This window comes from Cydia amplana, chromosome 5 (genome assembly GCF_948474715.1).
Source record: "Cydia amplana chromosome 5, ilCydAmpl1.1, whole genome shotgun sequence".
Lineage (NCBI taxonomy): Eukaryota > Metazoa > Arthropoda > Insecta > Lepidoptera > Tortricidae > Cydia > Cydia amplana.
Window position 1 is genome coordinate 21,183,985 of NC_086073.1, and position 27,940 is coordinate 21,211,924.

General features: G+C 40.4%; 1 protein-coding gene across 1 annotated transcript; it reads left to right on the forward strand.

The window, feature by feature from the left end:
* Positions 1–9,744: 9,744 nt before the first annotated feature.
* Positions 9,745–27,570, forward strand: LOC134648305 (beclin 1-associated autophagy-related key regulator). Its single transcript, XM_063502796.1, has 10 exons — positions 9,745–9,981; positions 11,182–11,415; positions 11,823–12,011; positions 12,591–12,718; positions 12,842–12,916; positions 14,460–14,532; positions 19,171–19,347; positions 20,032–20,143; positions 22,459–22,559; positions 27,333–27,570. Exons 1-10 carry the CDS (start codon positions 9,803–9,805, stop codon positions 27,568–27,570), a joined length of 1,506 nt encoding a protein of 501 aa, XP_063358866.1. The 5' UTR covers positions 9,745–9,802.
* Positions 27,571–27,940: the final 370 nt, after the last annotated feature.

The window sequence follows — 27,940 nt, forward strand, 5'->3', positions numbered from 1 at the left end:
TTATACCTCCTAAGGTAAACGTACTGGTGCTCGACGCGGTCCCAGTACATGTCATCTTGAAACTTAAGTCATTGTCAATAGAGGTGACAGCAGGGTGTCATCTATTGGGCACTAGCATGTCGAGCACTCGTACGTTTACCTTATACTCTTCGGACTAAAGTTTACGATATATAAATTATAGCATCTTGGTTTGCGATCCACATTTTAGTCTATGTACCAAGTACGGATAACACACGCAACTCAGGGTGTAATCATTGTTTCTGCTGAGCATAGGCCTCTCTTCGAGTACGCCACTTATCCCGGTCCTGAGCCAATCTCATCCAAAAGTGACCCGCAATCTTCCGAATATCGTCTACCCAACGACCCAACGGACGCCAGGCACTCCTTTCGTCTGTAAGCGGCCACCACTCCGTTAACATTTTGGCCCACCTGCCATCACTCTGCCTGGCAACATGTCCCGCCCAGCTCCATTTAAGTTTGGTAATGATGTATCCGAATCCGAATCATTGTTTACTGTAGAGTATGTATTGGGCCCCATACATTCCACGACTTTTCTCTTTCCTTCCGCACAGACTCAAACTCCTGATGATAGATACCTACTCTGCCTAGCACAGCATGAAAACTAAAAGTGGTCCAACTCTATATGTATGTATAGGTACATACATATACCAACCACAGTCTCTATGGTCCACAGAAGTAAAATAATTAAGGTTCTCAGTTTCGTGAAACACTTGAGATTTTGAGCATCTCTATTACGCGTAAACCTATTAGAAATATTCACAACATATTAGAAATCGTTATGATTCATAACATATTTTTTTGGCATTCTTTGCAGTGCTTTTGTAGCTTATGTAAATTTTCATCATAAAGTAAATTGTTTATTAAAGATATTTGCTTTGTATAACTACCTACCTAGCCGTGAACATAAATCTAAGTAAAATAATAAAATCAACCACCATTTTCCTCTAGCTTTTCGGTAGATAAAAATGAGTTTCACTAAGAAAAATGAATAGTTATGAGCACCTAAAACCCACGTAGCTGCATTAAAGTATTATGTGGTGAAACTAGCTCGCGGAAGTTACACAACGTTAATTAAAATAAAACACCTCGCTGCCATACAGCGGTTTTGACCAAATCCCATTGTTATCCAGTCTATATTTTACACTGAAACTACCTGTTAAATAAATAACGAATACTAATTTCAAAGCGGTATTATTCAGATTTAAAACCACATTCAACGCGCTAGTAATATTTCATCGGAACGTGCGTATTCCGGAGCGCATTAGAAAAGACCCAATAAAATAACTCAAGAAACGCGTAAAAACGCAATGGCGGCGCGCGTGTCGCGGCCATCTTGATATCGCCGCGCCAAATCGAAACCAACCTTATTGTGAACGAGACAAGGTCGCAGGTGCGTGCAGATCAATGCAAGTATGCGTACATTTGGCGAAGTCGTAGGAAGTCCGTCGTTCCGTCGGATGTGTTGATGTTCGCGGCGTGTGAGATACGACCTTCGTGCTCGCATTGAACCATCCGCGCTTCAGGTACCTCCTACTCGGCGCGGATGGCGCGGATGTGTGTAGTAAAGATCCCTGATATTGTCGGGATAAATTGAATCCGGCGTGAGGACTTGTGTAATAAGGGAGACGTATGCGACACGTGAATTAGTTTGGGCGCTGTGGGGTTTATGAGTTCATTTCTCAGAAATAACTTTTCTGATTCTCATCAAACAAACATCAAACATCAACATTTATTCAGCAAATAGGCCACAAGGGCACTTTTACACGTCAACATGGAATTTACATACAGCAAAAAAAAACACATCTACAATGATAAAATACAACTTTCTAAGCCGCAAATATAAAATCAAACTAAAGTACATAGAGATGTATAAAGTCTCTAAATGTCGAATTACAAAAAAAAACGCTATAACAATAGTATTGAAAAAAAGAACACAAAGATACAAAACTATAATCTAAAATTATTTAGAGATGTAAATGTCTCTAAGTGTCATCATAACTAAAAGATTACAATATATAGTAGTTAATCAAATTATCCTTAGAGATGTATAGGGTCTCCAAGAGTCAAAATCCTGTCAAAATCTCACCTACATCTCTAACGTTATAGGGATATTAATAGAATATCTTGTTTATATTAGCTATTTTATCTGTCGGCTTGTAGAGTTTACCTTTTCCATATTTTAAGTTAGATAAACATAATGTTACGTTGCTTATTAGCTGCATTGTTTTGAATAGGTAGTTTTTAATAGAAGTAAGCAATCACAATTTACCTTATGACATTAGCATTGTTAATATATCCACAGCTAGCACTATAAATAATATTTATTTAGGTACATACGTACGCAGCCTAAGTTTAATATTTTAATCATCGTTTTCATTAAGCATTATAAATGTGACGTCCATCAAATTCCATGTATAACGTATCCTTACCTGACCTTACATATTTGCATTCGGCCCGGAACCACCCTACACATTGCATTAAATTGGCACAGTCCACAAGCTATACTTATTCGTTGATATCTCGTGCAAAATAAATACGGAGCCCACGCCCAGTGATGCGCCCAGCTTCGTTTGCGACAATATGATTATGTGCTTGTAAATCTTGTAATATCGGTTTCATGCCAAGAATTATGTGTTTCAGTCTGATGGCTCGTAATTACACAATATATCGAGATAATAATGAGTTGATAAAGTACGGATTTATTAGGTACTTATAGTATCTCGATGTGACCACCGATGAGTCTATTTTAATACACAAAGATGAAACATATAGCAGTGGGTTTATCTCTGTCTCTAGATTATTTTACTATAAAGCATGTGACAAACAATATTGCATTCCGCATCCCGGCAATGTTTCCTTGCTTCACGTTGTATTACGTCCCTAGGACGCAAAAGGGGTCAGTGCGAATCAGCTAGATTGGATTACCGTGTGTCGGATAACGAGCCACCTCATTTTATTTTTATTTGCGCGGCAAATTTGGTCGCTACTTTAAGGCGGGGGTAGGTACCTACATGTAACTGGATGCTTTCGTAACTAGTTGTTAGTGTCTGCCTAAGGATACAATTTATGCTTTAATCATAAATATCTTATTACGAACCCCTGTGTATCTGTCTAACAAAATGAAATGTCAAAATGACAGGTTAATGAAAGTCGCAATAACCTCGAGACGAAGTGTGGGGGTGCCACAATGAACAACATAAAGCCTGCAGAGTTAGCTAGGGCCGACTACGAGTAGAATAGTCGAGTTATTTAAAGATCTTCAGTTTGTAGAGCGGTAGGTACCTACCGTGAGTTTGACTCTCGAGTGAGGCAGTGAGCATTACAATTTGACATTATTTTAAACATTGCGATTTATTGAGCATTAATTAAATCCGTCTACTTGTACGATATAGAAATATTGGAAATGAAAATACAACAAATTATTATTGTAATGCGTAAAGTAGGTAGTATGTATGTATGTATGTCACTTTATTGCACATAAACAGGTTTACATAAAACGGACAAAAACAAAACAAAAATAAAAATGTTATGTACAAAGGCGAAGTTATCCCAAAAAGGGATCTCTTCCAGCTAACCTTTGAGAAAATGCGAAAGGATCAAACACTAACAGGTGAAAGACAGTGATTGATATAGTTCTTTTTCATTGCTTAAGGGGCCCCCGGCCCCCGGCGGCGGACTGATTAACAGTCCGCCGCCGGACGATAACGGCTTGTCAGTTAGAACAAAAAGTTGACAGCTCCGAACAACTGACAGGCCGATATCGTCCGGCGGACTGGTAATCAGTGGGCCCCTTTACAAATAAACTATTAGTTATATTTATTTCATTTTATTTTTCATCTCATGCTCTGAAAGTGTGTCGTTATTGTTCTAAAATATGCGCAGAAAATGATACGTTTCTGCTCTAGACTAGAGTACCTACCTAAGTTACTTACGTTTTTTCTTTTTTTAAGATAAGCAATTGATTTTTTTTAAATGGATTTGTTGTACAATTTCCATTCTGATAATGAACTCCCCATTTCATAAATATATAACGATATTTTTACCTAAATTGTTAATTGAAAGTACCAGAAATACAGAAATACAGAGTAAAGAAACTCAAGAAATACTAGGTACTGAAGTTTATACTTAGGCGTGTTTTTTTAATGCACATGTATTTTACTTTCCTCCTATTCGAAATAAAAAGTAGTGTTCAACTCGGATGAAAGGCACCATTTTATCCCTTGGTTAAAAATCTACTATTGAGGCACAATTTTATTTGCCTCTATGTTATTTTAATCTAATTATCTTCCAATTCCATGTATTCCCGGCATTAAGAACGCTGGTGGCATTTTGTTTTTTTGTTTCTAATTAATTTTTCATTCCCGCCATTTGATTCATGGCGGGTCACGTGCTGCGGCGCGGCGGGTAAACTGGGAAATTAAATGTGCGGTTAAATCTGCGTGTTTGCTGCGATTGTGTGTTCAAGGTTCGTAGTCAATTAACGTTATTCTGTCAGTTAGGGAACTCTTTTTTACACGTAAAACAATATACCTATAGGATACAAATCAATATTAATATACAAACTACCTAGGTTTTCCTTAATTGTTACGCTAAACCTGATAATTATGTCTATTTATGGTTTCAAAGTGTGTCATCCAAGACGGAAGCCAAACATTTAATTTGCGGATACATAATCTTGAGCCAAAATTATCAGCCGTAGGGTCCCAGGGGAAATCTGCGTGCTCCATTACCGCCCACGTCGATTATACGACATCCCGTACAGAGCGTCAGTTCACTGTGCTGTCTTCAAGAGTATCGCACACGTGTCACCACACCAAGAGCCTATTCTATGAAGTCTAAGCCGGTGACACTGAATAAAAGTCTACTCGTCATTGGTTATGGTTAAAAAGGGCTTCGAGTGAGCAGGTAATTTTCAACACGAACAACCTACATATCAGAATCACCCAAAACAACCTTATTTCGACTGTGTTAAACTCTTATATTGTCTTTTATATCCTGGGTCACCTCATCACTGCCATGTTACATAGCTCTAGATCGTAGACTAACATGTTTTTTTCGCTACGTAGCAAAAATACTGCGTATATAGGCGTAAAAATAAGTAAGTATGAGATATACTTAGCCATGTATAAGATTTTTAATGATATAGGAGGCAGCAGTCGAATCGCCTGATGGGAAGCAATTACCGCTGCCCATGGACACCCGCAACACAAGAGGGGCTGTAAGTGCATTGCCGGCATCTAAGATGGGAGTAGGTACGCTCTTTTAAAAGCGAAATGCATTAAGTATTATCAATCCATGTTCAACAACATAAGGAACAGTAAAGTAAGTATTCGTTTCATAAGCTTAACATGTTTCGTTATCAAAAACGAATCATTATTTATAATGGACCATATTCACAGACGAAAATGCAGTTTATCAATAGGCTGTTAAGGACGATTAAAGTACCTGTCCCATAAAGAAGTCGTTCGACGGCGCAACCTACCCGAGTGCATTAACTGGCAGTAATTGCATCACGCACTGACCTGGAAGCATCGCTGCAGCCCACACTAACACTTCATTGAGTGCATTCATTGTTGAGATAAGTGCCTGAACATTAGACAAAATTAACATTAAGTCGCATACGTAGAAAAACAAAAGTCGTCTATTTAAGTATTTTGAAGCTTAAATTTTTGAGGTTCCTTAGTTTTATTACATTAAAAATAACCGGTCCAGGAACATTCCCTAATTAGTTAATTACTATAGTTTATTTTTAAGCTTAGTTTTTAAATTTACTTTGTAAGTTATTTACTATGTATCCGATATTTTCCGTAAAACTACCTAAGCTATAGTCCATTACCACATTAACCACACCTGGCCTGCTCGCCTGTTAACCACATTTAATGCAAATAAAGAATTTACTTTACTTTACTTTACTTTACTTTACCTACTTCAACTTTGGACTGGACCACACACAGTTCAATACGTAATGAAGTACCTATCAATACTAATGTCTACACTCTTTTTGGTGATGCCTGAGTTTTTCTTCCATTTATAAAAGTATATTTGGGGTTTTGACTATGACTTTCAAATTTAATAATAGTCATGTCTGAACGAAGAATCAAATTCGTTTCGGACCCTAGTTGGTAGCTTCTGAACGTTATTTACGTTACGTGATTTTACAGTAATCATCATTTTTTTGTATCCGGAACATTCCCGAATTACTATGCACTTGTGCAACATCCGCGCGGAATCCCTTCAAATCGTCATATATAGGTATCCGTAATCAGTGGAGTGAGCAGTAATCGCATCAGGACACTCACGCGGCGCTCGCATCGCAGTTGCAAGGAGCATTATCTACTACTTGGACACAGAGCTACACTGCATAGAAACTCCTTCAAATAATTATTAACGGATGTATTAAATATAAAAGTTGGTAATTTACGTATAAATGAAATTGTTTTTTTTAAAGCAAATTGAAATTGATAAGATACGTTTACCTTTATCAGTCGAAGATTACTTGCATGTCTCCATAACGAGTAGTTCAACGGGAGCATGCATTGGCGGATCCACACAGACCTAGACCGACGAGTCGTTATGGAGCCGATGGAGCGAAACAAGAACATGTCGAGCAATCTTCGAATTAAAATACGAGAGAGTTCCGTTGTAGGTAATATTTTTAAAGAATAGAGGCCTGTTCAGCAGTGGGCGATAAAAGGCTGATACGATGATGATGATTTTTAAAGTCTGTGTATAAAGAAATGTTGTTTTTTAAAAAATTCCGTGAAACACAGCACTACGAACGGATGTTTTATGTATTGTCTTGTATGTGGAAGAACATTTATAGTTGACACTGCAATGTGTTGTTACTTGTTCAAATTTGAGTCGTATCACTTGCAACGTATTTCGTTTTTATACTTATTGATTCCATTATAGATACTCCACCGAAGATTTTAGTGCGTCCAGACGTTTCTAGATCTACAATCCTCAGTCCGGGCCGGGCCGGGAAGACGTCTGGGAAATCAGGCTGCGGCCGCAACCGCACTGAATAAATTAACGACCGGATTTATCCGGCTCCGGCGTGCCGCCGGACGGCGCCTTCCGCCATTCCCGATTTTAAAATCCGAACATGATTTGACTTTACTCAGTGCATCTCGCCCGTATTACTTGTTGGTTACACTGCGAGTGATCAAATAAAGATCCAAAAGTTCGAAGTCCAAAGTGCCTCTCTGTGGTTCTCGAGGCAAGATCGAACTGAAATTAAATTATCTGAGCGTTGTTTAATGTAACAACTGTTTCTTTGTTACTGAGAAACAGTGGTTTAAAACGCAGCCAACTTAATAATTCATTTTCGTCTCTAGGAAATCCAACCTAAAACATGTTATGTAATGTGTGGTGTAGGTGTAGATAGATCATGACAAAGCACCATTTGACTCTCCTCTAATCCCCTGAGAGCGCTAATTAAGTACAGCGAAACCATAAAAGTCTAATAATTCCCGTTATCATTTCCACCGTCATCTTTATATCCTTTTTCCTTATCTGCTTGGGCGTAGGTAGGTAATTTAATGTTTCCCGAAATGCGCCGGATATTACATTCTGGATGAGTCTTTGTTACGCTTGCTTTGAAACTACAACTGGGTGGGTCAAAGGCTATCGTTGTTTTAAAGGTAAGTACTAGTATATATATATATACTAACTTCTGCCCGCAATTTCGTCTGCGTGGAATGATGATGATGAATCATCATTGATGATTGATAAAAAGTATAAAAGCTATCGTATCTCCTTTTTCGAAAGTCTTTGAATAACGGTTCTAAATGCCCTTTAATTTATTTTTAGAACGTTTTGTAGTAGGTACGAAGTTTTTAAACTTACGTGTTATACTTACGTCAGTCTCATTACATTAAGTTTCAATTAATAATGCCTATGCGCACCTATGTACGAGTAGGTACTTGAACATTATGTTCACTATGTTCTGCACTAGGCTTGACGTCGGGGTCGTCGGGTAGGTTTTGGTGCGCTTCGTTATTAGGGTTCCGTAGCCAAATGGCAAAAAACGGAACCCTTATAGATTCGTCATGTCTGTCTGTCTGTCCGTCTGTCTGTCCGTCTGTCTGTCCGTCCGTATGTCACAGCCACTTTTCTCCGAAACTATAAGAACTATACTGTTGAAACTTGGTAAGTAGATGTATTCTGTGAACCGCATTAAGATTTTCACACAAAAATAGAAAAAAAACAATAAAGTTTTGGGGTTCCCCATACTTCGAACTGAAACTCAAAAATTTTTTTTTCATCAAACCCATACGTGTGGGGTATCTATGGATAGGTCTTCAAAAATGATATTGAGGTTTCTAATATCATTTTTTTCTAAACTGAATAGTTTGCGCGAGAGACACTTCCAAAGTGGTAAAATGTGTGTCCCCCCCCCTGTAACTTCTAAAATAAGAGAATGATAAAACTAAAAAAAATATATGATGTACATTACCATGTAAACTTCCACCGAAAATTGGTTTGAACGAGATCTAGTAAGTAGTTTTTTTTTATACGTCATAAATCGCCTAAATACGGAACCCTTCATGGGCGAGTCCGACTCGCACTTGGCCGCTTTTATGTACATATCAATGCGCAACTATTGCTAGGAAGTGAAAACAGTGACAAGGTGACAACCGTGAAAAACCTAATCATCAATTCCAAATCATTGGTCTCCAAATAACGAAAGAGCAATAAACATTAAATAACTAAAACCTAAAAGCCGTGTTGACGATATTTCTCCATTTTCTCAATTCTCAAACGTCAGACGACCGTAAATTCTTCCAGCAAACACCGTGTGCCGAGCGGACTCGAAAATGTAAAGGATACCCTGACCAACTTACATTTGCGGTCGCTGGAGTCGCTCGTACACTAGATACAGTGGAAATGTGTTTGGTGGAAGTAGTTTGGAGTTTTCGCCGCTGTTTTCAGTAAGTTGGCGATGGTATAAAAGATAAGCCAATGCTGGCGAACGTTCAAACGGCCTTTTCGGCGGCGCTCCGCTAGGATCAACATGCTCTAACACTTATCTTTCTTTTAAACTTGTTTGGAATGTATACTTTAACATTAATGTGATAAAGTCTACATGTTTCAGGTTATTTGGTGTTGTGTCACGTTTTAAATGAGACTGAGCAATGCCTTTTCTTCATTATGCAGTTCAAGTTGCACGATTTTGTCTATTAATGGCTGGGACAAACTTGTTGGAATTGTTTTTCAAAGGGTTTTAGTCTACTTATGCTAGGGCGTGTAAGTTTCGAGTAACAAGGTCTGAAATATTGGAACATTACACTGAATAGGTATTCGATACAAAGTAACCCGTTTTCATTGCCTTTCTATTGAGGACATTGAGATTTTAGAGGTATACAGCTAATACAGGGACAAAGAGTGCTTATACATTTAGATTTAGATTTAGATTTTTTTTTAAAACAGTGAGCAAAATGCGATTTTGCTCACTGTTTTTAAGTAGCAAAGTACCCTTGTTCGAACTGCTGAGGTGAAAAATATAATACAACTTTATTCAAATTATACTCTAAATTTGAAAAATGTAGGCGCCAAGGCATATCTTCCCATAGAAAATTTCAATTTTGCGCCTTTTACTACTGACAAGATTTGCTTGGCCATCTATAAAACGCGTCTACTCAAACGGTCGTTTGCTAGCGTAAAACGGAACGCTTCGCAGCTGATAATTGACATGTCTAGTTGACAACTTGACACTGTCACTGTTGACAGTTCGTCAATTTTCTCAAACAATAAGCGTACATCGTAGAAGCAAAAAACTATGGCTTTAAGTTATTTCACAGAAAGTGAAGCCCCAAGAGACTTTCGAATATCGTCCACGGAGAGTGAAGGACATTACACAAAGTGCCTACTATGTTATACGGTGAAGAAAAACTTCTTCTGCCCGGATTGCATTCGGGCGGGCAACTTCGTACATTCATCGATGCCTTATGCAGACAGGTAGCTATATTTTACATGATTTATGTTTATTTCTGATGACTCATTAATTGAACAACACTGTTTATATACCTACCATTTTGTCAAGTCTAGATTTCTGTGGAAATTTCTTGAAATCTTGATCCATATGTCGGCGAAAGTATGATCGGTTTTTATGAAGGTTTTTGGGTCCCTGCAACTGCGTAGTGCGATTTACGACGAAAAATTAGCAACTTATGAATTTAACTAGTTATTTTCGGCCTGTACATGTTGCTGGGATGTTTTTTGGATCAATTATAATCATTTACCATGCATTGACCAATCATTTCTGTAGAAAGTTGGCACTCTGAGAGAAGGGATGTTGATTTGCTTAACATATTACACGACTGTCCTAGCATCTGCCCAAAAATGCTTTGATATATAAATATACTAAGTTTTTAACGTCTTATTCAGTTATGAATGCTATTGGGCTTTTTCTAAAATAAATATTGAAAACCAGTACGGATATGATGGTCGTTCTTGTCTATGTGACAGCGTGATAAAACGGTGTCCGTCACTTTCTTTCCCACGGTGTTAAACAGTGACAGTTATTTTATCACGTGGATAAAGATGGATAAAGCTATCCATAATAGGCTGGCTGATTCTTTCAAATCTGGACATTCTTGGGCTCATTCTACTCAGAATCGTCAGCACTCTCCACCCTTCCATTAAAAAAAGATGTCCCAAAATGTCCATTCCATCACGTCACGTTTTATTATGAGAAAATTTTCACTTGTATGGATGTGACATAGTGGAATGTACAATTTTCATACAAATTTTTGGGACATTTTTTTTTATCATCAGGATTAAATATGCTAGTGATTCTGAGTTGAAAGAACCGAAAAACACTAGGATCTGTGAGAATCGGGTTTTCAATATTTATTTTAGAAAATGCCCATTGCCTTTGAAATGCAATCTAACAAACTATTACAAAATAGAAATCATGATCACTTTTTGTATGTTGATGATGAATATCAAACTATTCAGTATCGAATTTAAACTGTTGTGAGACATACTATTACTAACATTGAATAATTTTACCGTTTAGACTCACTTGTTTTTTGTCACTCATGTGACTTGCTCACTTTGACATTTTACTGAATAAAGCACCCGATTTTAAGCCTGATGCTTACTTCATTCTATTCCTCAAGCTCTAGTATTGTACCACCAGTTTTATATTTCCAGATTCTCAGAGAAACAAGGCAAGTTGTTACGTCTGAAAGCCAACAGGAAGCACATCCTCGACCGCTGCGAGAAGCTGATGGCGGGCAAGTTGAAGAAGGACAGCCTAATAACGGAGGCCAAGCAGTCACGAGACAAGCTGGATCTGCTGCGGCTCGCCATCGAGCAGCGGAGGAACGGGCTGGACGAGAAGAGGAAACAGCTGACGGAGCTCACACAACTTAACAATGAGTTAAGGTATGTAGGTCTTATATGCAGTGACTAAATCAATGCTTTCAATTTGTAAACATGTTTGGCATGCAGAAGTTCGACTTGGCTAAATCCACTTCCCATTATTTGATTGAGCTGAAATTTAGCCTACATATGTAAATTGGATGACAATGTCATATTATGATTACAAGGAGCTGATGAGTAGGTGGCCATGGGAACTCTGTGATAAAACGGCACAAATTAATTGTGTTTGGGGTTGTTAGAATTGTCTAGATGAGTATTAGTTGCCTGTGAAAAGAAAAGTACAGTCAGCGATATAACCTTGTACCAAAAATTAAATTTTAGCAAAAAACTTTTTCCTTTTATTGAAACAGAAATGTTGCTGGCAGATGTATCTGGTTAGTACAAAATCAATCGTGTTTTTCTATCTGAAGGTTAAAGCTCCCCCGCTACCAGAAGCGCGTGTCGCACCTGGCGGCGCACGCGGCGGCGCAGAGGCTGGAGCTCCACACGAGGCACGGCGCGTGCGCAGACAACACCGCAGCCCTGGCGGCGCTGCGGAGGGAAAGGGTGCGCCAGCTTCACAAATATATATTCCCCGTCTACATCAGTTTGGACACCAGGTAAGGATACAGTTTAGACTCCTCCCTAAAGGCTGACCTACGGGAGTCTTTTAGGTTCAATCCGGGCTCGCCAAAATGCAAGCACTACAGCGGGAGAGTGGCATCAGCATAAGTACAGTCAGAAAATATACGTACAGTCAGTACAGTGGTCTGTAGGTCTATATAGATTTGTGTAAATTCGTCGCTATACCCGTTTGGTTTTTGTGTATTTACAGTGGGATCTATATCTGAATCCCTAAAGTCTTTTTTCCTATCTTTGCATTCCCTAATATTGTTTGTCATAATGATCAGTTGTCCTAACACTAAAAACCCTAATTTTGGTTTCCCTAATTATTGATTACTTATCCTAATGTTATTAAGCATATTTTCTTTTTTGCGAGGGTCGCAGTTCTAACCCTAACCTAACCCACTTTTGTGGCAGCAAGTTCTAAAATCTAACCATTTTTCAGAACCTTACATTACGGAAAATAATCGTTATGACAATTGATCGTTAGGGCATGTGCCCATTAGGACAAACTAGTTAGGGCAAGTGACTTTAGGACAAACGTTGTTAGGGATTCAGAATGCCACCCTTTACAGTGACAGTATAGAAGACATGGAGTTCTTGGGCGGAGAGCCGGAAGAAGAGCCTCCGACGCGCACACAATTACACATCGTGTCGCCCTGGCTGTGCGCGGACGGCGACCACTCGCATGTGATCACCTGGGGTGAGTTTGTACAACCGGGGCGTACAATAATAATTATCAAACACAATTCATAATTTTTGTCAACATATGTTTGAAATTGTATAATATCATCCGCTGTAATATTTATTTTAAATGACTTTGCAGCGAAACAGAACAAAGAAGCGTCATTGACGGCGGAGCCGGCGGACAACCCTCTACATCGCACGGTGGCAGCGCTAGGTGAGACACCTCCTCTACTATAACCCTCTACATCGCACGGTGGCAGCGCTAGGTGAGACACCTCCTCTACTATAACCCTCTACATCGCACGGTGGCAGCGCTAGGTGAGACACCTCCTCTACTATAACCCTCTACATCGCACGGTGGCAGCGCTAGGTGAGACACCTCCTCTACTATAACCCTCTACATCGCACGGTGGCAGCGCTAGGTGAGACACCTCCTCTACTATAACCCTCTACATCGCACGGTGGCAGCGCTAGGTGAGACACCTCCTCTACTATAACCCTCTACATCGCACGGTGGCAGCGCTAGGTGAGACACCTCCTCTACTATAACCCTCTACATCGCACGGTGGCAGCGCTAGGTGAGACACCTCCTCTACTATAACCCTCTACATCGCACGGTGGCAGCGCTAGGTGAGACACCTCCTCTACTATAACCCTCTACATCGCACGGTGGCAGCGCTAGGTGAGACACCTCCTCTACTATAACCCTCTACATCGCACGGTGGCAGCGCTAGGTGAGACACCTCCTCTACTATAACCCTCTACATCGCACGGTGGCAGCGCTAGGTGAGACACCTCCTCTACTATAACCCTCTACATCGCACGGTGGCAGCGCTAGGTGAGATACCTCCTCTACTATAACCCTCTACATCGCACGGTGGCAGCGCTAGGTGAGACACCTCCTCTACTATAACCCTCTACATCGCACGGTGGCAGCGCTAGGTGAGACACCTCCTCTACTATAACCCTCTACATCGCACGGTGGCAGCGCTAGGTGAGACACCTCCTCTACTATAACCCTCTACATCGCACGGTGGCAGCGCTAGGTGAGACACCTCCTCTACTATAACCCTCTACATCGCACGGTGGCAGCGCTAGGTGAGACACCTCCTCTGCTATAACCCTCTACATCGCACGGTGGCAGCGCTAGGTGAGACACCTCCTCTACTATAACCCTCTACATCGCACGGTGGCAGCGCTAGGTGAGACACCTCCTCTACTATAACCCTCTACATCGCACGGTGGCAGCGCTAGGTGAGACACCTCCTCTACTATAACCCTCTACATCGCACGGTGGCAGCGCTAGGTGAGACACCTCCTCTACTATAACCCTCTACATCGCACGGTGGCAGCGCTAGGTGAGACACCTCCTCTACTATAACCCTCTACATCGCACGGTGGCAGCGCTAGGTGAGACACCTCCTCTACTATAACCCTCTACATCGCACGGTGGCAGCGCTAGGTGAGACACCTCTACTATAACCCTCTACATCGCACGGTGGCAGCGCTAGGTGAGACACCTCCTCTACTATAACCCTCTACATCGCACGGTGGCAGCGCTAGGTGAGACACCTCCTCTACTATAAATACTGAACAACTATTTTACTAATCGCCCGAGTTTAACGTTCACTATCGTGCTAGCGCCACAAGACTATTTTTGGAAATTGTAACTAAACATACCTAATAAGTAAAGCGCCGTCTGGGACATCTGTTGCATTCAGCCAATATCAAACTCCTATGTTCATGATGTGGCGCAGGTCTGGCGGCGCAGCTCGTGGCGTTGTCGGCGTGGACCCTGGACGCGCGGCTGCCGCACTCGCTCACGCTCAGGTATTTATTACAATCGAATGTTTTGAATGTTGATTATTGCATTAGCGTCAAATTTGCGACAACCTTTGGGACGACCAGCGGGCGGCAAAAAGATTCGGAATTCCATGATGCAATTCTAGCTGTGAAAATATTTGAACCACGCTTTTCTGGGGTCTATAAATGTTATGAGTTTAGATTGTTGTCGATTATGGCTGAAAATGCATTTAAAAATAAAAAAAGTAAGAACTATAGAGTATGTTCGGAAAGAGAAGAGTCGTGGAATGTATTGAGCTCCATACATTCCACGTTTCGAAAAAACTTCAAACTTCAAAACTTCAACATTTATTCAGCAAATAGGCCACAAGGGCACTTTTACACGTCAACATTGAATACATACAAGCAAAAAAATAATAATAATACATCAACAATTATAAAATACAACTGCACCTACCAAATCAAACTAATGTAATACAATTACTTAGAGATGTATAAGGTCTCTTAATGTCGAATTACATAAAAAAAAAACTATCATAATAATATTAAAATAAAAACAAAACAGATACATGGAAAAAAAAATGTAAACATATTTAGAGGCGTAAATGTCTCCAAGTGTCAGAACTAAAAGATAACATAGTTTATCAAATTATCCTTAGAGATGTATAGGGTCTCCAAGAGTCAGAATCCTGTATGATTAACACATTCATTAAGAGAAAAGAAACATACGAGAACCGAATGAGGCGTCTCACTGCAATGTATTTATTAAATTTAAAAATAAAAATAAAATAATTATTTATCTTTATAAAGGTCTTTTTGGGATCCAGGAAGATGAAAAAAAAGGTTTTAATATTATTTTTGTTAGAAATTATTTCCCGATTTGCAAATTATTGTTATTTTATTAGATGTGTTTTAAAATTAAATTGAATGTTAAAACGACTATTTTCTTGTTTGTTAATTATAGACAAGTAAATAGACACAGCTTTAAAGTGAAACCAAGCTGACTCTGCAGCCTTGCTATAGTTCGTTTTTTAGGGTTCCGTAGCCAAATGGCAAAAAACGGAACCCTTATAGATTCGTCATGTCTGTCTGTCTGTCTGTCCGTCCGTCTGTCCGTCTGTCTGTCCGTCCGTCTGTCCGTCTGTCTGTCCGCCCGTATGTCACAGCCACTTTTTTCCGAAACTATAAGAACTATACTGTTGAAACTTGGTAAGTAGATGTATTCTGTGAACCGCATTAAGATTTTCACACAAAAATAGAAAAAAAAAAACAATAAATTTTGGGGGTTCCCCATACTTAGAACTGAAACTCAAAAATTGTTTTTTCATCAAACCCATACGTGTGGGGTACCTATGGATAGGTCTTCAAAAGTGATATTGAGGTTTCTAATATAATTTTTTTCTAAACTGAATAGTTTGCACGAGAGACACTTCCAAAGTGTAAAATGTGTCCCCCCCCCCCTGTAACTTCTAAAATAAGAGAATGATAAAACAAAAAAAAATATATGATGTACATTACCATGCAAACTTCCACCGAAAATTGGTTTGAACGAGATCTAGTAAGTAGTTTTTTTTAATACGTCATAAATCCCCTAAATACGGAACCCTTCATGGGCGAGTCCGACTCGCACTTGGCCGCTTTTTTAGCATTAGAAATAAGGTAAACAATCTTTTCTCAAAAATGGACGGCAAAGTCGACGTTACCGGTTAAAAAATAGGTCGCGAAGTGCGTAGTTTATGGTCATTCAAAAAATTAAAAAGTTAAAAACATTGCAGTCTCGATTTCGGGACTGCAATGTCGCATACAAATTCCATTATTTAACGAGTTCCAAACTTTTTAAAACTTCAAATGGCCATATCAAATGAAGGCTTAGGTCCCTTAAACAGCCAAACAGATGATCAGCACTTATTATTATAAAGCCTATAATAGACTATCGCACGGCACGGCGACCTTGGAGCGTCGCACCCATAGGTGAGAGCGAGAAATAGATATCTCTTTCTCGCTCTCACTTATGGGTGCGACGCTCCAAGGTCGCGGTGCGGTGCGATAGTCTGTTACAGGCTTAATGTTGGTACCGCGACTATTTAGGTATCTCAAATAGGTTGGCGTAGTTTCAGCAGAAAAATACACTTCTTTTTTTTTTAAAGGCGGCAAGCGAATTTTTTTAATGGTTGTATTTTTTTCTGTGAAAATTAATGGAAAATTAGAACGTTGCTTCTGTAAGTTCTGTAAAATATTTCTATTTCTTGCACCATTTTTGAGAAAAGCACTATATATGACTCGGCTGGAAGGCTACTTGCTGGCTTCGGATTCAATTAAACGGACTCCCAAGGTCGTCCGTTTAAAACGAATCCTCAGCCTGCAAGTAGCTACTTCCGAACCTCGACAATAATGTACTATTATGTGTCTTTTAATTGAAAAACACATTTCAAAAATAAGTTACGGTAAATATGTAACAATTATGAATCTAATACGATCTTTTATAGTCTTCTGCTTTCATAAGTAATAGTTATTGATTTTTAAGTGTTTTTTCAATTAAAAGACATGTCAAAATCGCTTACCTTCTTTCAAGTTCTTTCTAATGCTAAAAAAACGAACTATAACTATGTAAACAAACCGCCATACTAAAATTGACACTGAACGTCAATTTACTAGTAACTTTTGTGAGATTGAGATTGAGATATTGATTGATATATATATAATTATTATCAATTTATCACTAGATGGAATTATTAAGTAATTACATTTTTACATTGAGTTCAGTTCGTCAGTTCTCAACATAAATTCACTTATAGTGCAACAAGTTAAACCAATTAACATTTTCTTAAGTTTACTTACAAATATTGCCTCACTAGCCGAGTTAATGACCTCTTTCGGAAGTGTGTTATAAATTTTTACACCCATGACACCGAGTGATTTCCGCGCCTTGGCCAGTCGGCAGCGCGGGACCAGCAGAAGGTGCTCGCCGCGCGTGTTGCGGCCGTGGTTCTGCCCACTTGTTGTATACAGGGTGGATTTTCTTTTTGGGTCAGTGAGGGCAGCTACCAGATCCCGTGCTACTACGAGAAAACGATCTTAGAAGACCTTCCCTCGATTTCAAATTAATGAAGATTGGCTTTCACAGATTTTGGAAAAAACATACAGGGTGCGAGAAAAAGGTCATTTTTGACATACTTTTTTTTTGATGCCAATCGATCCCATTCCTATTGAAAATCAAAAGCTTGTATGGAACCAAAAAAAATCCGGCTAGAAAAGCCACACATCGAGGAAAACTTTTCCCATACAATTTGTATGAAAATGAAAACTTTTATTTTTCACATGCTATTTTTCTATGCCAATCGATTCCATTCCTATCCAGTATCAATAGTTTCCTAGGGGGGCGTCAGCCCATAGTTCTACACCTTGAGTTAAAATTGAGTGGAAGTACCCATAGTATGCTATTCTGAGGTTTTGAGGCGTTAGGAATGGCGCGAGTCTGCCAAGGGCGAAGCACGCTGACGCTAGCCTGTCAGAGACCACATCTATATGGGGTCCAGGTTAGTCCCGAGTCTATCTTATCTTATCTTATTGTTTTCGGGGGCCCTTGCGGATACACTTCGACCCATAGGGATCTTTTGTGCAATTACCCCCTAGAGAAGATCCGTCAACTACTCAAGAGCTTTTCCCACCATATCCATGTGTCGGATGATGGAGCTCATGGGTAGCGTTTTAAAGTCCTTTGGTTCCAGATATCCTGCTCCAAAGTCCTGCATTCTTTGTCTGGCTAGGGCGTGACATTCACACATTAAGTGGTTCACTATCTCTTCCTCTTCGCCACACATACGACAATCGATGTTGTCAGAGTGTCCTATCTTGGCCAGAATTCCTTTGACCCCGTAATGGCCTGTAAACACCCCCGTTATGATTTGGAGTTGTCTTTTGCTAAGTTTCTCCAGCCGGAGTCTACTGCTTGCATAAAGAGCTTTGCATGCTTTAGACCCGTCAGACTGTCCCATTCTTCCTGACGTTTGGTCTTGGTATGGTTTTTAATAGCCGTTGTGATGGTTCCCTGTTCTGTGTGAGTGCCCCACAAATGGTTCCGGACCTGTAAGGTTACTTACAGATCCGGCTCTGGCAAGTTCATCTGCATTTTCATTGCCTATGAATCCCTCGTGCACTGGGATCCATACCAGTAGCACTCTTGTCCCGAATCTATAGTAAAACCCAGATATTCTGCTTGCTCAACCTGGGGGAGTTTTACATTGTTTACGACTATATCTAGTGGACATATACCAGTTTTACGAAGTTGAAAATGCATAATATTTGTTTTTTCAATATTAAGAAGCATGCCGTCAGACGAGAACCATTTGGCAATGTTATTAATTACTATATTAGTTTTAAAATTATGCACGTGTCATCTGCGAACATAATATATTCAGGCTCAGGGCACGCCGTCATAATATCGTTTACTAATATCTGTTTACATAGTTAGCAAGTTCTATTGAATACCTTTAGGTGCCACCATAAACGTCAAATTTCTATGAAAACGTAACATTTATTGTTGCTTTTTCACATTTTGTACATAAGTAGGTACCTAGGTATACCAAAGTCGGTGCAGAGTTAAACATGACGATAACACTTGTATTTTCGACAAATTGAACTGATCTGTTGGTGACATCCCTCCAGCGAGTATTCCAACTGGCGCGTGACCTCGGCCGGCCTGCAGGCGCGCATATTCCGGCTATGTGCATGCGCGGCGGCGCTGTGCGTGCGCGCCGGCGTGGCGCCGCCGCCGCCGCCGCAGCTGTCGGCGCTGCACGCGCTCGCCGCCGCCGCCGCCGCCGACGACCCCGGCCTAGGCCGGTAGGTACACTTTACGACTTCATACATTTGAATCATTTTCATTTCCTACCTCACTCGTGTTTAAAAAGTACAGCGTTACATAACTCCCGCTCCCGATAACTTTCCATCAGTACTCGTACATACTATACTCTTTTTGTCTCGTTTTATGGAATATCGTACCTATTTACGGAGACCTTTTATATAAAATATAATAGTATTGCGGGTATATTTATTTGAAACTCGTCGTATCTGAGATATCCATATGAAAAAAACATCACGTTTACTTTTGTGCAAATAACTTTAATGCGTTTGTGAAAAACAAATACGTGCTCAGCTTAAGCGCCAAGCGATATCGCCCGGATCGTTATTTCGAGATATACAATACTAGCTTTTGCCCGCGACTTCGTTTGCGTGGATTTAGTAATTTAGGTTGCTTATTTTTTATCCAATCTGCTTTTCATCGATTCCCCGCACAAACTTCCACCCCCCTTTTCACCCGCCTAAAGGATGACTTCTGAGACAAAAACTACCCTACGTCCTTCCCCGGGCCTCAAACTATCTCTATACCAAATTTCAACAAAATCGGTTCATCGGTTTAAGCGTGAAGAGGTAACGGACAGACGGACGGACACACTTTCGCATGTATAATATTGGTATGGATATCAAAGTGATTCCTATACTCATATCCCCCTAATGTGTTTGCAGAGTGGAAGCGTGGACGAGTGAGCACTTAGTAATAGATAGCGCGGCGTGGGAGGCGCTCGAGCTGCCCGACGAGCCCGACCCGCCCGAGCACCTGCACTGGCCCGACCAAGAGGTACCAGCTCCGTCTCCACATTTACCCCCCTAGTCGGTCCCGGGCGAGGCAAGCGAGTTTTAGAAAATCTTCGAATGCAGTTTTGTTTCTTTTTAAAAATAAAGGAACGTCTCCTTCAAGTAGAATGAGCCAGCTTAAGGATTTAAGGTAGTTTCCCTCCAGGGCCCGACTTACCTTTCCACACTGTATATTAGGTTGTTATTACTTATTAGAGATGCAACGGATAGTTGATTGGCCGGATACCGGATATCCGGCCTGGACACCGGCCGATTATCCGCCGGCCGATTATCCGGCCGCCGGATAATCGGCCGGCGGAACTATACCTATATTTTGAGTTTTGCAGGTGCGCGTCGTGCAGGTTTCGACCTGTTTCGTAGTGAACGTTCGCGCGGACACATTTCTAGGATCGTAACGAGTTTTATCATGTCATTACGTAGTAAGTTCGTTTATAGTTAGAAGTGCGCGCGCGTATTTTTGTGTAAACAAATAAGTGTATTTATTTATTTATTTATTTATTTAACAATATATTTACACGGCATTACAGACAAGCCAATACACCGAGAAATTAAAACATTACAAAATACCCAGTAGGTATACAAACACATAAAACATTTAACAGATAATAAATTAAACACAAGTACTAGACAGCCTGTCATCCATCAACTCGCAGAACCTTAGACATTCACGGCATACAGTCGCCCATCTCCAAGCAAACAAGTCACATTCAGGTGCCGATGTCAGGAGCGCATTGAGCAGCGTCAGCGCACGAAAGAGCGGCGAATTCCTATGCGAGACCGTGCGCGCCGCCGGCACTGCCAGCAGTGGCCGCGCTCGCGGTCTCAAAGTGACTTTTGGCAAGTCTGAGACGTACAGCCGTAAGACTCGAGCCACAAGCTCCGGACAGTCGGACTCACCGCGCAGAATGCGACAAGCAGTGGTCAGCAATTTGTTGTTGCGCCTTACCTCTAAAGAATTATATCCGAGGCACCCGAGTAAATATTTTGTTGGATACATAAAAGGATAATACCCAAATCTTTTTTTAAAAAAGAATCTTAGGAATGCCTTTTGGATCTTCTCCAGAAGCAAGGCATAAGTGGGCTCGTACGGGTGCCAGATGATTGCCGAGGCCTCAAGCTTACTTCTGACCAATGCGCTGTAAATCATCCCTATGGCTCCAATGTCCCAGAAGTCCTTAACACTGCGGATCACAAAGCCTAGTCTCTTAAAAGAACTATCCGCTAGTGTACGAATATGCTCGTGAAAGCTCAGGCGTTCATCAAAGGTCACGCCAAGATCCTTTACGGAAAAGACCCTGGCGATCACTTCAGTTCCCAACGTATACTGCTCAAGTAAAGGGGTTGCAGAACGGCTAAACGTGCACACAGAGCACTTTGATGTATTAAAAAGCAGCTTATTGGCTATACTCCAGTTAGTAACTGAGATAATATCCTCTTGAAGAGAGACACAATCCGCTCTACTCTTTACCCCATACACAAGCTTCAAATCATCAGCGTATAACAAACATTGAGCATGCTTGACGACAGATTCCAAGTCATCAATCATGAGTCCAAATAAAAGCGGACCAAGTATCGACCCCTGACTGACCCCAGACCTGGTATGATAAGGAACCGAGACGAAACACCCATAACGAACGTACTGCTGACGATCGCGCAAATAACTAGCGAAGAAAGCAAGCAACCTTGGCGAGAAGCCTAAGTCATTTAACTTTCTCATAAGTATGTCGTTATCCACTCGATCGAAAGCTTTTCTGAAATCGAAGTATAGAACGTCGACCTGGGTGCCCCTATCAAGATGCTCGGAGATAGTAGCCGTTAGAGTTAACAGGTTGGTGTCGACCGAGCGATTTGCTCTAAAGCCATGCTGAGCATCACTCAAATGCGGTTTCAATTGTGTTGCTAATATTTTATGCACTATCGACTCGAATAATTTTGCCAATGTGGGAAGTACAGCTATAGGCCTATAGTTTTCAACATCAGCGGTGTCGCTAGTCTTTGGAATAGGCCGCACTCTTGTTATCTTCCAAAGCTTCGGATAAGTGCCAGTTGAAATTGCCAGGTATTGTGTGACATTGGTTACGTATTCATTTCTATCTACTGTGTCGTTAGCATTATGACCGTGACTGTTTTTTAGATTCCATTTTTTACCCCAAAATGTGTTAATTTGACTATCCGGTATCCGGCCGGATAGTAGGTCACTATCCGGTATCCGGCCGGATACTAAAATAACGGCCGGATAGGCCGGATACCGGATAGTAACCGGATATCCGGTGCATCTCTAGTTGTTATAACTTGTAGGAGCCGGAGGTGTGCGGGCGCTCTCCCCCCGCGCCGCCCGCCGCGTCACTGGTGACGTCGGCCGCCGCCTCGCTCGCCTCCGTGTGGCGCGGCTGGACCAAGTGACACACGCACACACACACACACACACACACACACTACCCGACCCAACGCTCCCATTTTGTAACCTTAAGGTCAAACAAACAATGTAAGGATTTTCTTTTTCATTCCGAATAAGTACCAAAAACTATTACAAAATACTTCCCCATCTGGGGAACGCCCAAATATTCCGAAATATGTTTTTCCGACTTTCATAACCTCGATTTTCATAATCCCGGTTTTTTATATGTCCGTAATATCGAACTATGTTATTTCCGAATACCGTAAAATGGGGATAATTGAGAACCACGGGCTATTTGAAAAAAAAAATTATAAGTTTTGAACCCATATTTTCTTTCATAGCCCTGGTAGAAACGTCGATCTTCGCCTGACTACTAATGTAGTGTTGGTTAATGGCCACAATGACGCCGAGGACTCACACACGTGCTGAAAATAATTTTTGTGTGTATTGTTGGAAAATCAATGCGTTATAACGTCGTCCTACTTCTATTCAGATTTTGGTTCTTGGTAGGTTAAAGCTTCTTTAAATGTACCTACCTAATATGTAGTACATATTCTTGGGATTATTTTATGCTATATGACATAATTTTAGGCCTTTATTTTGCATTCAATTTTGTCGATTTTATGAAGTGGGGCTTTTTAAGACGATTTTTGGGGTTAATTACTAATTAGTTTCAAGTACCAAATACCCACCTTGTAAACATTTCTATGAAGGTAGGTTGTCCATGCTTTATTTTTAACGGGATAATGCTGTAAAATAAAGATATACTTCATAGATGCCCTAGGACCAAAATCTACCCTACATGTCATGTACTTAAGAGACATTAGTTACGTTTCATATGTTTTTTGTGGACTATAACAAAAAGTTAATTTGCGAACGATAGGACTGTTATCGATACTGCTATTCATGCCTGTTATTATTTAAGAACCATATAGATTTACCAGATACACTTTGGTAACTTTTTCATAAAGATTTAGAGACAGGAAAAGGAAAATATTCCATCTTGATTTGACTAAAGTATATATTCGGATTATCTCCGATTTATTTTTTATTGATTAACTGCTGTTAAAAACGTTAGTTTTATGTAATTTTAAAGGCGCAAATTTTGGGTACATATACATGTGAATATAGTTAAATAAAAGGTATTTTACAGCAAAAAATAGATTTTCAGAAATCTTGTTTAGTGTGTATAAGTTTGTGATTTTTTTTGTCCCGAAATTTATTAGAAAATTGTGGTTACCCTGTTTTTATTTCCTTAGGCGGTCGATTCTAAAGCGTATCAAATAGGCACAGTCACGTTTAAAACAACACAAGCTTAATAATTCAGTAAAAACCAGTGAGAGACGCATCGATTTCCATATAGCCCCAACCAGGAAATATTTGAAAACACCTCTTTAAAAAATCATTACTCGCTCTGTGTTAACAATTCAAACATGCGTAGTACATGCAATAATGGAGAAAGATGCGTTTTATCCATTAAAAATATATAAAAAATATTTTTTTAAATAAAATATGGAGTTATTGAGGTTTTACTCTAAAAAAGGAGTGTACAGGTTTTTAAAAAGGTCGGCAACGCGCATGTAACACCTCTGGAGTTGCAGGCGTCCATAGGCTACGGTGACTGCTTACCATCAGGCGGCCCGTATGCTTGTTTACCACCGATGTGGTATAAAAAAAAAGTACCGAATAGCCCCATTTTACGGTACTTAAAATCCGATTTTCATATGGACGAAAGCTTAAAGTCCGATTTAGAAAAAAACCGAAAATATTTTTTTCCAATTTGTCTATTCCAAAAAATCATTGACCGATCGGAAATAAAGTCATTCGGTATTCAGTAATTCGATCTTTTGTAAACTCGGAATAATGAAATTCGTAATTTTCAAAATAAAACTTAAACGCACTTTTTTAAGTCTAACCACAGAATAAATAATACTAAAGTAGTACTAAAGTCTATTTTTTTATTCGGTAGACTGAAATGACAGTTCATAGTATGAACATAAAATGTCATTTCATACTATGAAATGTCATTTTAGTCTACCGAATAAAAAAATAGACTTTAGGTACAGAAGACTCACTCTCTAATAAAACGCGTCTGTTACGATCAGCACAGATATGGCCGCTAGGTGGCGACAGCGCCACGCGCGGCTTATGGCTTTCCCCAAAATTGGGGCCGAACGGATGTACTTTTAGCTACCTGTAGCAAAGCGACGAAATCGCGGAGTGAGACACGCCGGTCTAACTAACCAAAATCCGAATCGGAGCACCCCACTATCCACGTGGTCTTGTCTGTCCTACCCCTAGAGTGTAAAGCCGGAGGCGCGGAGGGGAAGCAGCCCTCGCCCGCCGTAGCAAAGCGCAGAGCACAATGTGAGCCGAAGCGGCTGAGGCGAGCATGTATTGTGCCTGCGCGTTGATACGCAACGGCGAAAGGGCTGCTTTGCCCGTAGCGCCGGAGCAGATGCGGAGCACAAATCGATAAATTCGGAATTAAAAAAATGGGGTTATTTAAAATAGGAGTCACGTGGAATCGGAATTCAAATTTTCGGAATAGTGGCATTTCGGAATTCGTGATTTCAAAATTAGTAAATGTTAAATTCGGTGTTTATCACTATCGGAATTTTTATATTCGGAATTATGTGGTTCGGAATTTAAAAAAATCGTCTTTTTTGCTATTCGGAAATATACAGTTTCGTGATTTTCATCGTTCGTAATTACGACAGTCGGAATTTTGATTGAATGCTCGACATTTAAAAAACGGAATAATAAAATTCGATATTCTAAAATTCGGCATAAAATATTTCGGAATTATGTAGTGTACCCCCTGATCTGTCATTGTCAAGTGTCATTTTTTTCAACCAGGAACGTCACTTTTAACACTGGCACATCAGTATCATATCGGAAACGGATCGAATAAGCCTCTGTAAAGTCTGTAACTGTGTATAAAAACATAATTACTCCAAACTCGATTCCCATTGACTCTTACATTGTGACACTAACAAGTCACTTTTGTGACTTTTCATTTCAATACATTTATTGTCATTGTCACAGTGATGATTTGACACAAATCGACAAAAAAGGAACCTGATATTGTTTCAAATTTGGAACCATATCACATCAGAGTTGAGTTGCGTTCTCACGCGCGACTCCATACATCTAGCGCGACTTCCAGTATGGATTCGCGCGCGACAACGCAACTTATGCTAGGCCGCCAGTAATATAAATGAAAAATGTATTTTTTTAATTTGTCCTTTGTAAAGGACTCAGGAACCCAGCTAATTAAAAAACATGAAAATGAATGAATGCCAAGCAAATATCAGCCTTATACGTTGAATAAATTCATATTCAGAATTACTGAGAGTAATTTGGCGTTTGCGAGAGTTCCTTTAATGTTTTTTATGAGTTTAAATATATTTTTCATGGTTCTACAAACCCTTTCAAAAATATATTTAGGTACAACAAAATTACAAAATTTGTTTTTTTTTTAAACTGCTGTCACTTTCTCTAATTCTGAATATTATGTATTCATGTCCTAATGTTATGTACATAGATTATTTTGTATAAAGTTTTGTGAATTATTTTGAATGAAAATAAAACGTTTTTGTAAATCTAATTGTTTTAATTCACCATTAACAAAACAGTCTTCGTTACAAATAAATACAATAGTTAATAAATAAAGTACAACCTAATACGACTAGCAAACGAATACCACACGGCTGCATGACGTATTTATCTGTCTAGATAATCTTTTCACTGCTCCTCGACTATTACATTGGTCATAATTTAAATATTGAACTCAAACCTGTCAATTCCATTTTTATACATACGTCAAACGTTTTATTAAATACCACCGAACCATTCGTCGTGTCAAATTATGACCGATATAAGAGTAATATACAATAAATAGATCATATCAACCGCAAGTAAGTAGTAAGTACTAAAAATAAATGCATCCGAAAAGGTAAGTCTTGTACAATATCGGTAACTATAGGTACATTATTATTATGGTAACGTTGGTCACGCATTCAATAAAAATTACACCATTCGCTTTTAACTTTAAAGTTAACAATCCCTAACCCCCTAAGGGCCAGTTGCACCAGCCCCATTTGACAGACTGATCAACGTCAGCCCGCGCGCCCCGGCGCTTTACTATGAAACTTTCCATACATAAACATTTAGCGAACTCTAACGATACGAACAGTTTGGTGCAACCGACCCTAAGGGGCCTATCCTCGGGCCCCTTCCTCGAACGGTATCCGCCATTCTATTCGGTATCGGTACACGTCTCTCCTTCTAAAGGGCGGCCTCGTATATACTGGAGTGTGTGTTAAGGCATTTAATATTTGTAATCACTGTGTAGGTACGCCCGCCCCACCGGGCACCCCCCTGTCGATCTATTAAATTAACCTTTTCGACCGGATATATCCGCACCGCAGCCCCAACGCCGACGACGGATTAATCCGTCACCGACCACAGAGCAAAATCGACCTAAAGTCTATTTTTTTATTCGGTAGACTGAAATGACAGTTAATAGTATGAAATGACATTTCATGTTCATACTATTAACTGTCATTTCAGTCTACCGAATAAAAAAATAGACTTTACGTGCATATACATAGGGTTCAACTTCCGGTTTGACACTTCGGTGACGTGGCGTCCGAGTGACAGCCTATGTGTTCGACGTGGCGTCGAAAAGGTCAATACGATCGGAAGGCGAGGAGCCCATTTTTCGAACGGTATCGGGGTAATGTAATTTATAAAGATAAGAATTATGCAGCTATTATGTAGTTATTAAACTTGTATCACCGTCGATGCCTGCGCCAGCGCCGCTGCCCGTCGAGCAGCGCGGAGTGCAAGTGCTCCACGCGCTCCAGCACCTCGTCCGTGGTGACCGCCGTCCCCGGCCGCGGCCGACCGTACTCCGCGCGGCCGGCCGCCACCTGCCGCGGCGGCCGACCGTACACGCGGGTCCATCGGACGTCCGGGTGGCTGGCGGGCTGGAAGCGGTCGCGTGACGCTCTCGAGGTGGGACAGTTCTGGAATGTATCGCATGAAATGAAATCGAAGTACCGAAATCCCTCATTAACGGCCGGTGCGTGACGGGCCGCGACCCGACTGCGATCTGTTTGGGAACCGCACGCCCCGAGTCGTTATATATTGTTGACGATTAATCCGATTTTATAACCCTATCGTTTTAATATATTTTGCATGAAATACGCCGGTCCTTCCGGTTACCCCCGTAACCGATTTTCTTTTTTATTTTTGGTCCGGAGATCCGTTGGAGATCGACGAGTCCGATCAAATTATTATGGGTTCGAATTACAATGGACTGCTGAATATACCGGAATAAACTTTTGGAAGTACCGGATTTGGAACTGTCTTGTA